The 13,546-nt window shown below is 30.9% G+C and overlaps 1 protein-coding gene across 1 annotated transcript in view; it reads right to left on the bottom strand.

Moving 5' to 3' along the window:
* Col24a1 (collagen type XXIV alpha 1 chain) overlaps positions 1 to 13,546 on the bottom strand; it is a 367,698-nt gene that overhangs the window by 174,974 nt on the left and 179,178 nt on the right. The window contains exons 22-24 of the mRNA XM_076862570.1: positions 12,527 to 12,571; positions 9,906 to 9,959; positions 7,535 to 7,579 (exon numbers count right to left, since the gene is read on the bottom strand). Of these exons, the coding sequence (XP_076718685.1) occupies positions 7,535 to 7,579; positions 9,906 to 9,959; positions 12,527 to 12,571 (144 nt within the window). The remainder of the gene's footprint in view (positions 1 to 7,534; positions 7,580 to 9,905; positions 9,960 to 12,526; positions 12,572 to 13,546) is intronic.

Here is a 13,546-nt window from a genome sequence, read left to right as displayed (position 1 = left end):
AAAGGTGATAATGTGAATATCAACATAGAGCTACCACCTATTTTGGTTGAACTCAGGCTATTAAAAAATGTAAGCTGGATGAGAAATGAGAGAAATTCTCCTGGAATGACACTTTTGTTGCAAACATTTGAATTGCAAGGTATTCATAAGCCTCTAATATTTTATATATGTTCTCATAAGCACAGCACATTTTTCACCTAAAAGGCATAAAGTTAGCTCTGTGTTTCTTTAATGTTGACTCAGAGTAATTGTGCCTTTTTATATATACCATCTCAAAATAAAATCAGAATGAGAAATGTTAATGCCCACTAAATCTCTCTACCTAAATAATGAGGAAAATAATAGCATGACATTTTGGATTTCTGGTCCAAAGACTTATATTTCAACAGAGAACTTTAATTCTGAAACACATAATCAAACCAGTTTTGGTCTCATCTTCGTATTTCTAAAAAATAAAGGATGAACTTGATCCCTTTTATTCCTTCCAGCTTTAAAATTCTATGATTTCAACCATAATAGAGAGGAAAATCACTCAGCTGTTTAAAATATATTAAAAATATTTTCAACAGGTAAGAGTCATGCACATTTTAAAAATGGAATATTTTCATTTTATAGTGAGAAGGATATACCCAACATTTTGGATATTCAGTATCACTATGAAACTGTTTACTGACAATATCTCTAGGAGGTAAACTTTGTGACATCTTTGAGTTTATTTATCATTTTCTTTAAACTCCAAAATTTGTCTTCTAAATTTATGTAAGCTCTTAGAGAGTTGGGGTGGTATACTATCCATTTGGATATGCATCTCATTGCCTAGCACCACACTTAGCACATCACTGGTGCTCAGTAAACATCTGTAGAGGAATGCATAGCTCAAATGGGTATTGATTTTTTAATGAAAATGCTGAAATTGTGGAAGTTCCCACAGTTTACTCATACACAGAAACTGTGTGACCTTTACTTTTGGCTTACATTTCAGAAAAATGAAAAGGAAAAATGGAAATTGTAAAGGGAGAAAGATGTCTTTAAGTGATTCATTTCTCTTTAATGACCCAGACCGAAATACAGAATTATATCAAATGTGATTTAAAAATAACCTTTAGGAATAAACCCTTAAAAACCAGAAAAGTTCTAAAATAGAAAGAGTATTCAATATTCTCTTAGAAGGTTAATAGGCAAATTGTTTCTAGATAGTAAGCACACTAAATGTTCACATCTAAAAAACACTGATGCTATTGGAAGGAAAAAGTTCCATTTTAATATTTCTTTTATTCTTTTGAAAGGGTATCTTTTATTGCTATTTCAATTTGTGCAATCTGAGACACTTACTATTTTTTAAATTAATAGATAAAATTATATTTATTTACCATATATAGCACGTTTAATTAACATATACATTACCTCACATAGCCACTGTTTTTTTGTGGTGAGAACACTTATCATCTACTCTTAATATTCTTCAAGAATATGTAGTACTTGTCTTTCTTAGATTATTTTCACTCAACTTAAAGTTCTATCCATATGATACAAATAACAGGGTATCCTCCCCCATTCTTTTTTAGGGTGGAAAAGCATTTAAATATAAATATATATTTAAATTTATAATAGATACTTTCTACAATGACAAATCCTTCTAAAGTTCTCTACCAGCTGGTTATACTATAGTTCTTTCCCATACCACTTGATTGACACATACAGTATTTTTGGAGCTCATGTGTACAATAGCATCTTCAAGATATGCTGCAGAAAAACCTAGAAAGCTCCTCTGAAACTTGAAGACATCATTGACAGAATGAAATCATGCTGGGCCACATTCTTCATTCTTGTACTGTGATCTCCTTTTGTATCAGTGAGTCTTGCTGGTGTTGAGCATCCATCCAGGATAGTTTAGGATTAAATGACTAGTTTTATTCTAGGCTTCAATATATGCCTTCCAAATTGTGTATCATGTTATTCACTAATTTTCTAGGGTACTGGCTTTAGAGGTCTTGGATTTGGGTTTTGTTATACTGTAGAATGCTCTGAGTAAATAAATAATATCATTAGTACCTTAGATGTAGAAAACTTCTGTGTAGAGGCTGGGTCCTTGAACATAATAATACATAGTAATAATACAGTGATAAATTCTGAAACTTAATGATACCTTATTTAAGAAGTTAGAACAATGTCACAAAATCTATATAAATATAAATCCAGATCCATTTCTCACCAGCTATATAACTTCAATAAATTTCAGTTTCTGCATTTATAGAATGGCAATAAGAAGATTTATTTTACAAGGGTCATACCAAGATAATGAGAGATAATACTAGGTCTTCAATAAGCAGATTCCTTTCTTTTTATTTCCCTGCTGATTTCACCTCTTTTTGATTTTGAATGAACTCCAGTGTGGAATCAGGCAACACCATCCCCTTTTTTGTAGCCTACATTTGTCTGATCTATAACCTCAAACAAGTGAATTTCAAATTCATCCACTTCTTTATAAACACTGCCATCATCCTGATTCATACTACTGCAGCAGCATCCTAACTGGCTTGTTCCTTCCTACTTATCCTCTCAACCATGTTCTAACCTCCCAATAGAACCAGACTAATCCTAAGACCACACTTAATCACAGTATTGGCTTACTTAGGATATTCGTTGATTCCTCATTGATTCTAGTATCAAGTAATAACAATTTCCTAAATGACTGGTTGTTGCCTCCTCTCTAGTAACATCTCAGATGGCTTTTCTCTTTGTTCATCAAAGTCTATTGAAACTAAATTTATTTCAGGTCCACAAATAGCTAACTGCTTTCCCCCTTAAAACTGTCACATGTAACCATATACACTACCACAAGAACATCAGGTAATCTATCAGATTTTCCCGTGTGACTCCTACTGTGACTCCCACTGTGCCAAGTGCTTTATGCATGTTATGTTTAATAAGAAACTCTATGCGGTAGTTATTTTTACCCTTTTTATTCTGAGAAAGTAAATATTTAGAGATCTTAATTAATTTCCCTGAAGGGAGCTAAGTGGCAAAAGTAGGAAATATGTTTTATTGTATATACAGTAATGTTCTTTTAAAAAATTATTTATTTATTTTTGCATTATAATTCTTAATATACCATTATACTATAATTTATCAAATCTCTTATTATATATAATGTATGTTGACACCAAATTCACATCTTCATACATGTATTTTGTATAATGATAAGGAAGCAATGTTCTTTCTCTCTCTTCTCCCCCCTGCTAACTCCCACCAATTATACTATTCTTTATGGTTACAGCTCAGTTGTTTTCTCAAAATGGCCTTCTCTCATCTTCTGATCTAAATTTGGCATCCTTGCCATAGTCCCCTTAAACTTCACCTTTATAGAATGTATCACAGTTTATAATTATGTATTTCTTTAGGTGATTATTTAATGTCTGTAAAATTTCCAATTAACTTTGTTTCACAAAGACAGAGATGACAGGTTCAAAATATGCCTAATTCAATTAGTAAATATTTGCTGAATTAATGATTGAGAAGAGTCATTAAACCTTTCAATAATGATTTTTGAATCACTGTATGGAATAGCTTATTTGAGCCTTAGAATTTCTATTAAAATATTCTTATCTATATTAAACAAAAAACAGATCCCTTATACAGGCAATCTATTCATCCTAATTCTGATCTCTTGACCAATACTGAAAAAGTACATTCTTCCTTTTCCTTAAAGTTCAAGTACTTTTATCCGAGACAACTTAGACAGAAAGAAGTGTTAGTGATGGTGAGAAAACTAGATTACTTGTAAAAAATGGGACGCTAGAATGAGGGCAATGGAAGGCGTCTTTTGAATTACAGACATATTTAGGGGACATTACAATTCTTTACAGAAAATGACTGTGATATGCATACAGACATACAATATAGATGAAATTGCTGTGTTTGGAATGCTCTATCACAAGTTTGGTTCTAATTAGTGTATATCTAGAAAGAAACAAATAAAACTGGAGGGTGCCCAGTTAAGGCAATTTAAATGACTGTAAAAACAGATTTTAAAAAGTAAATATTAGTTTAAGCTGGGATATCCCAAAATTACAAGACTGATGTCATGAAGTACAACTGTATCTTCTCATCTCTCTCAAGTATTCTTGGCAAAAAAAAAAACTCTGGACTAGATGAAATGTGTTTATAAGATATGAAAATTAATAAGACTAAATAAAGCTTGGAATTACTGAGACCCAAATATTCTTCAGGCATTATATATTTTTGAATTAACTCAATGTAGGCAGTAATTGAAAAAAATTATCTCACAATCCTGAAGGGAAAGAATCTCAGAGCTGGGAATGTCCTTTGCTCAATAATTTTTGATACACTAGTTTACATACATTTGCATACATGTAAAGTATATCTCCACATCTATGCTAAATTGTTGTCAACTAATATTAAAATATCACAGCATAATCAAATGTGGAAATTTGGATTTTGAGTTTGGTTTAATTTAAATATCAGTTCATCAATATTTATTAGTTATGTAATTTTAAACTGGTTCCTCCCTGTGCTATAGTTTCCTCATTTTAAAAATTGGAATAACAAAATATATGTTTTAAAACTGAGAATTAAACAAAATACCTAACATGAAACATCACTTAGCATTAGCTGATGGTTGACACATAGCAAATCATCAATAATGTTATCTGCCTTCCAGTGACAAAACACTATTATCTGCCAAGACAGCCACCTCCTCTTTGGGCAGCATTGGCAATGATTTCCTATACTGTGTGGAACCAGTCCAGCATGTAAAAGTAAATAATACTTAAAGATCTAATATATAAGATGCTATTTTAAGAAAAGATGCTCTTCATTAGAATTTTAACTTTGATACACTAGTTTGCATACATTTCCTTATCAATTTGGCACTCAGAAATGCCAGAATTTAAGTTCTTTGATTGACCTCAGAGAAATATAAGGTATAATCTTATTTGATGAGAAATTCTTAATAATATAACTGGTATGAACCCTCCACTGGAATGTCTTTGGTTTTTTTGGCAGTACTGGGGATTTAACCCAGAGCCTTTTACAGGCTAAGCAACACTCTACCACTGAGCCTTTAACATATCTTAGCAAAAAGAACAAAAGATTACCCTTCTAATCACTCAGGTAATAGAGTAGCAGTGATCTTCTAAGACAATGCTATGCTTATTTTCATTAATAATGGCTAGAAAACTTTGTTATTTTACTATAAGACCAGAGTTTATGATTGTTTAATTACTTACAAAACAATTTTACAGAACATTTTACTTCTGATATAAGTTGTAAGGTAAGCTGCAGGGAATTTGATTACTAAGTTATCAAATCATACCACTTTCTTTGTGACAATTAACTTAGTACACTGTAAATAAATTCACTTATGTTGATTTATCATTTCAAATATATTATGTGGGTTCATATGTTAAGAAAATATTTTTGCTAGCTTACCTCATTATAGAAAAAAAATCAGTTCTAACAAACCTGAATCAAATATAATTTGAAGGCTTATATTGCATAACAATGGGAAGTTAATAATACAAACTATTTGAGAAAAGTAATTGTACTTTCTAGTTCACTGCCTCTTGGTTTACCCAACACATTCAAATTTTAAAAATTCTTCAAACTAATACTTATTATTTAATAAATGTTTTAATAATAAAAAAGGACAAAGTAGTTGGGGCCTAATCCCACATGATGGAGATCAGAGTCTACTTTTTCTTCTATTAGACACAAGGTCTCTGGTTGTATTCCTAAGTCCCTGATCCATTTTGAATTTAGTTTTGTGCATGGTGAGAGATAGGGGTTTAATTTCATTTTGTTGCATATGAATTTCCAGTTTTCCCAGAACCATTTGTTGAAGAGGCTATCTTTTCTCTAATGCATGTTTTTGGCACCTTTGTCTAATATAAGATAATTGTAATTTTGTGAGTTAGTGTCTGTGTTCTGTATTCTGTATTCTGGTCTACCAGTCGGTTTTGGTGCCAATACCATGCTGTTTTTGTTATTATTGCTCTGTAGTATAGTTTAAGGTCTAGTATTGTGATGCCACCTGCATCACTCTTCCTACTAAGGATTGCTTTAGCTATTCTGGGTCTCTTTATTTTTCCTTAATAGGACTCCTATAGTGCAAGAATTAAAACCAAGAATCAATAAATGGCATGGACTCAAACTAAAAAGTTTCTTCTCAGCAAAAGAAACAATCCGTGAGGCAAATAGAGAGCCTACATCTTGGGAGCAAATTTTTACCCCCCATACATCAGATACAGCACTAATCTCTAGGGTATACAAAGAACTCAAAAAGCTAAACACCAAAAAAACTAATAAATGGGCCAAGGCATGAACACACTTCTCAGAAGAGGATATTCAATAAATCAACAAATATATGAAAAAATGTTCATCACCTCTAGCAATTAGAGCAATGAAAATCAAAACTACTCGAAGATATCATCTCACCCCAGTCAGAATGGCAGCTATTATGAAGATAAACAAGTGTTGGTGAGGATATTGGGAAAAAGGCACACTCATACATTGCTGGTGGGACTGCAAATTGGTGCACCCAATATGGAAAGCAGTATGGAGATTCCTTGGAAATCTGGAAATGGAATCACCATTTGACTCAGTTATCCCTCTCCTCAGACTATACCCAAAGGACTTAAAATCTGCATACTACAGGGACACAATCACATCAATGTTTATATCAGCACTATTCACAATAGCTAAACTGTGGAGCCAACCTAGATGCCCTTCAGTGGATGAATGGATAAAAAAATGTAATGGAATTTTACTCAGCAATAAAAAAGAATAAAATCATGGCATTTAGCAGGTAAATGAATGGCACTGGAGAAGATAATGCTAAGTGAAATTAGCCAATCTCAGAAAAACAAATACCAAATGTTTTTCTCTGATATAAGGAGGCTGACTCATAGTGGGGTAGGGAGGGAGAGCATGGGAGGAATAGATGAATTCTAGATAGGGAAGAGGGGTAGGAGGGTCAGGGAAGGGGCAGGGGATTAGTAAGGATGGTGGAATGTGATAGACATCATTATCCAAAGTACATGTATGAAGACATGAATTGATGTGAACATACTTTATATATAAATAGAGGTAAGAAAAATTGTTACGTGTAATAAGAATTGTAAAGCATTCCACTGTCATGTATTAAAAAATAAATCCAATAAAAATTGTTTTAAATAATAAAGGTAAAAAATGAAATCACTACAAACAACAAAAAAAGAACAAAGTAAAATTTAGAATGAAGTTATCAGAACTAAAATTGAATATCAAATATAAGAAACAGAGTTAAGATCATAAATCTAATTTTAGATAAAAATATTGTTGTTTTAATTCATTTCTCTTTTGTATAATAGGCTTTATTTGTCAATAGAAACATTAGAAATGAATTGAAAATTTTAGTAGATGTTACTCTGATTCTTGCTAACATAATTATGGTTAACTGATTATGCTTGGCATGATTCCTAAAAGTGATTACAGATGATAAAAATAATGAAAGTAAGCACATAAAACAGCTTACCATTTCACCAATTTTTCCAATATCTCCTTGATCTCCTGTTTCTCCCTGATAATAAGAATATAAATTTATAAAATGTATTATTTTTCAACAAAATTAGTCATGACTGCTCTTCCATTTTCATTTTTATGTAATTATCAAAACATACCCTTAAAAAAGGCAAAAGAAATCTGAGTTATTCAAAACTCTGTTACAATATTTCCATGGAATGTAGCTTTACTTCCATTTCCAAACAGTAATAAACGATTAATAAATATTTATTCAAACAGTAATAAAATATTATCTTAAACTACTTTCTTCTATTCATTATTTTTATTCACTTTAAAAACACTTTATAAACAAAATTTTTAAAGTAAAATATTTATTTTATTTGTACTCTGTCAAAGGTAGTATGGTAGGCACTGTGAACAATGATATGAGAATAAAATTAAATTCTTGCCCATAGGGTTGCTCTATTTGCTCAAGTAGAAGAGGAAAATTACCACAGATAATTATAGAAGGATTATGTAGAGACAAGCATCCTGTGAGTTTAAGTTGCAAAAGCTGGCAGCACTGGAGAAGTATTATATATTCCACAATTTTGCCATCTATAGATCTCTTAAAACCCAAAGTTTTCCAAGACTCATTTGGTGCCAATCTTGACCTATTTGGATAATCTCGAGATCATTTATAGTCTTGATTTATTCCAATGAATCTGAATTCCCTTACACTTCATTGCAGAAATATTAATCTGATTATGTTGCAGTGTCTTACTGCTTGCAGGCAATGTTTGTTAAAACAATATGTGCACCATATTACTTTTCCAAAATACAACAATTAGTGACTTCAAATAATGAATTATGATACTGTATCAGGGCCCTATCAAATAGGGAATACTTAAGTGCTGATAAAAATGGTCATTTTTAGTGGTGAAAAATGGCATGAGGAAAGGTATAAGTAAATGAAAGGTAGAGAATTAAGTTTAGGGTACCACAAATAGTGAATCTGACAGAAATGTAGTTTATCACAGAAATGGGATACTAAACATCAATTTCTGTCTAAAAATTATAAGTTATATTATAGTGTAGAGTGGTAAGATGCTAAGATACTGAACACTATAACCCCAGAAGATGTGTGGGTAGTGAATATTTATTTGAAATGGGTTGGTCTGATTGAAATGTATCATAAGTGTAAAATACACAAGTGTAAAATACACATTAGATTGTAAAACCTTTATACCAACAAAGAATACAAAATTATCTCATTGCTAATATTAACAGTGATTACATATTAAAAGGATAATATTTTGTATCTTGGGTTAAATAAAATATATTATTAAAATTAATTTCACCTGCTTGTTTTACTTGATAATGTGGATCACATCTGTGGTTCACATAATATTTCTATTGAAGAATATTGATTTAATGACTGAAATATTTATTATGAGTAAATTACTTTGAGATAAACTTTCAAAGTCTACACAAAATTTCCCTCCAATTTTTGTGCGCATTTAGGTAAACAGAAAACAATGAAGCATTTGAGTAAGTTTGAGTAAGTTGTAGTATCTAGCTCTTGACAGAAAGATCATTAGAAACCCTGTGTCTAATTTATGGCAGAATAACATATAGATTATTAATTTTTTAAGTATTTTTTTCTTCCTCATCCAGAAGTTGCCCCTGTCAAAATCAACCCTTTGTATTAGTTATTCTCAGAGGAGGTTTATGTTAATAGGCAGAAAGAAGTTATGTGCAGAACAGATAACGTTCATCATTGCTTTAGTTTTCAGAAAGTAAAGAGAGCGAGAGGGAGGGAGAAAAGGATGAGAGAGAGAGAGAGAGAGAGAGAGATTGATTGATTGATTGATTGATTGATTTCCCTAGGACCAGGAAGAAAACAGAGATCTTAGGTTTCTGTGAAAGTTGGTGATCCTTAAACAACTCTCAAGTGGTTCCTCAGGGAGTTCCCAGTAAATAGTTACGTGATGCACTGAATCACAATTTCTAGTGACAGATGGGGAATAACAAACATTACAGATTTTTTTCCATTTCCCGCATAATACAAAAGTAACCTAGATTCTGATGTCATTCTAGGGAGGAATGTGACATCATTAATGAATAAGATTCACTTTCTTGCCAGTTTGACTGGATGGCAGCTCACAGTTGGATTCCCTGTGAGCTGTCATTTAACCACAAATCTTATCCTAACATTCTTAATTAAATTGCATATCTATACAAATATGAATATAAATATATATATTCTCAATTGCCCTTTGAACTATTCTTAACATCTTACTGGTTCCCTATAAGTTGGCTTGTACTCATTTCATATTTGTATGAAAGTCAGACTTTTACCTTTTTGAAAATTTTAAAACTGATAATAAAATCAGATCCTTTACCTTTAAGCCTTCTGGTCCCTGTTCACCCACATATCCCTTTCGACCTGGTTTTCCCTATAAGAGAACCGAATGAAAGAAAAATAAAAAAAAGAGCTATGTTTAGTTATTCTCATTTCTGAAAGTTTTCTAAGGGTTACAAAATATAAACTACTATAAAATGAAATACTTCAAAGCTTATATTTTAGTAAAGATGACATAATTTTTTAAAAAGTCAGTTTTTAAAAATTATGTCATATACACTTATAAAATTATATGTAATTTTAAATAACATAACAAATATATGCATATATATAGTAAGTTAGGATGATAGGTGGTGGTAAATAAAATGAAGGATAAAAAATCAAGCAAGGAAGGAAATATAGACTGTTGTGGGAGTTTTATTGAAATTTTTGATAAATCCAGGGAAGAACACTAATTTACAACACTAATTTTCAGTCTCACTGAAAATATGGCACCTAAGTGAAGTCTTAAAGAAAAGGACAAGTTATGTGGATATCTGAAGGAAGAACACGCAGGTAGAAAAAAAGCATATGCAAAAGTATGTTGGCAGGAGCCAGGGTTGTGGCTCAGTGGTAGAGCACTTGCCAAGCATGCATGAGGCACTGGGTTAGATCCTGACACCACATTAAAAATAAACAAATTAAAGGTATTGTGTCCATATACAACCAAAAAAATATTTTAAAAAAAGTATGTTGGCAACAACAAGCATATCTAACTAAAATGTCCAAAATTCATCTCTTAATTTAACCCTCAAACCTATTCTTGCATGTCTTCCTCATTTTTTTGTTCAATTACTCAATACTAAATGCAAAACTAATTTACAGTATTGACTAGGTATGATTTTATTATTGCTGTTCATTTTTTTTTAAAAAAAACCTCACATTTTTTTTCCTTCTAAAATGAAGTTAAATGAAATAACCCTCTGGCTCTCATTCTGTTTTGACTACAAAATTTAGCAATTTAAAGTTACATTCAGAACTTCCAGGTAAGAAGTTTTAATTTTTACTTTTGCTTTGCTTAAAATTATCTAATGGGTTCCAATCAAGCACAAAGAACTGAAAATCATTCTATTATTGTTAAATGTCAATTTTTAATTAATTTGAAGATATACAGGATAAGAAATCTAATTGAGTCCAAATTATTAAATGTCTTCCATAATCTTTACAATAACATTTTAGTAATTCAATTGATTTACATTGGTTGGAAAGAATTTAAGTGAAAATATTCCTTTCACGTTTAATAATGTAATCTCACTCATCATGAAGCATATTAAGAAATAGTTATACAGTGAATCCACATTATTGAAAGAATCTCCTAGAATCTGATATCAGTGCATTTATAATCTCTTTGAGATCAGCCATGCAGAGCATCAGTGATGGAATCGTAACTTTCGGTTCTATTTGAATTCTGTCACACTAAATTTATTTTGAGAGTGTTATAGCTGAGTATGCAACACTGAAACCTTATTTTCACATTTAAAAAAGAGATCCATATCTTGCAGAGTTGTTTCAAGATTAGGGTTGATTCATGTGACATACTTAGAGAAATAATGGTCCCCAAACAGACCTTCAACCAATAGTAACAAGAATAATAAGTATTAAGACTAAGTAGACAAGAGATAAATATGGTTCTCTTGTTTTCTAGGGAAGTAAATTTAAAATAAGATCACTTTTACTGGGCTCAAATAACAGTTTTTGTGTTATTTTTCTTGCAAAAAACAAAAATAAGTCTTCTTTTCAACTGAATGGTAGTGATATATGTTCTAGTGAGATAAGGGTACAAATAAAATGATTACTGTTTCCTCAAAGGTAAACATTCATAAAACCCTAAAATTTATTATGTTTTCAAGAAAAGAGAATGTGATGTATTTCATGTGAATCTAATACCTCTTAAAATAAATACATTATCTTAACTACTTAATTTTAATGTAACATTTGATCAGGCAGGCATTTCAAAAATGTTCAAATTCATCTTCAGAACTTGAAAACAATAGTTCATATAGCACAATATGGTATTATCCAATGAAAAAGGAGTCAAGATAGACTTATCATTTGCTTTATATAATTTTACTGATACACTTAGAAAACAGACACTTCCAGAATATTAATAAAATTGATGAAGTATTTTTCTTCCTATTACTTTTTGAGAAACTTGTAAATAATTTGCACAAGTTACTAAAACCACTGAAAAATCAAACAAATACGTAATTAGGCATAGTATAATTTCAAATATTCCTGGAGAATTTCAGTTACTGGTTTACTTTATGGAGGAGATTTTATGACTACAATTTGTTATGAATTTCTGTCCTTTGCTACTAATAAAAATGTTATGTTATTAAAAATATTTTCAAGCCGGGCATAGTGGCACACACCTGTAATCCCAGAGGCTTGGGAGGCTGAGGGAGGAGGACGGAAAGTTCAAACCCAGCCTCAGCAATTTACAGAGGCTCTGAGCAATTTAGAGAGACTCTGTCTCAAAACAAAATACATAAAAAAGGCTAAGAATATGGCTTAGTGGTTAAGTACTTCTGGGTTTAATCCTCAGTACTCCCACCCCCTTAAATTTACAGAAAGCTGTTTTCAAGAGAAGTACTTATAGATAATTATTTACATGATACCTACTCTAGGCCCCGATTCTCCAAAGGGTCCAACTGGTCCTTCTTCTCCCTTTAAAAAGATCAGAACATATTATGGCCTAAAATAAGCACTTAAAAATGTAATCACTTATTCTCTATATTTATTCTGGTATCTGAAGCTAATTCTGAGATATGATAAAAATAATGCTGTGATTTTCTTTTATTTTAGAATTATATTATCCTATAACATTTGATTTTCTTCTGTAATAACATCTACTTTAAGAGGGACATGTGCTATTGGATTATTTTTAAGTTGATAGATGTGATAAGTCATACACAAAAAATTGGGAGTAGAGAAGAGTGAAAATGATTGCAATATCACAAAAACAGCATTAGGAACACTGAGACCATTCATTAAAAATAATCTTTACTTTGCTGGGTGCAGAGAGGAACTCAACTAAATTCTTAACAGACAGAAATCAATACACATTGCTATATTTTAAAATTACTTATACAGAATATGCTTGCTTTAGGTACATTTTGATACTTAATCCAATCAACAAATATGCTTTTGAATCTTAAGGTATAGTGATTCACAAGCATATCAGACCTTACTCCAATGGGGCTTATTGTCTACAGAATTTATTCTTGACTAATTTGTGGTCCAATATTCTTAGGGTAAAATAATGTCATAAAATATAAAATCTGGTGCATTATTATAAGGATCAAAAATTATAGGTAGACACTAATGATGAACATAAAAATAAAGAAATTCTAGCTATTGTTTTCTAAAATAATAAAAGTTATGTATTCATACACCATTTACACACATATTTACTCAATATACTGATTTATTCACCTTCTAATAAATAGTTGCTGTTCATAGTTGATATTATATTTTAGCAACAAATATAGACCTCCCTGGAATCATTAATCTTATTCATTTGATAAGCATTTCTTATTAATTCACAATTCAATTAAAATATAATTTAATAGGTCACAAATATAAAATAGTAACAAATAATATAAATTCTAATAAATATGAGTGAGAGTCTTGGTTCAGATT

The sequence above is a fragment of the Callospermophilus lateralis genome, chromosome 7, assembly GCF_048772815.1.
Source record: "Callospermophilus lateralis isolate mCalLat2 chromosome 7, mCalLat2.hap1, whole genome shotgun sequence".
In the NCBI taxonomy this organism is placed as follows: Eukaryota; Metazoa; Chordata; class Mammalia; order Rodentia; family Sciuridae; genus Callospermophilus; species Callospermophilus lateralis.
The sequence above is the reverse complement of the archived record's forward strand: the minus strand, read 5'-3'. Positions and strand labels throughout refer to the sequence as shown.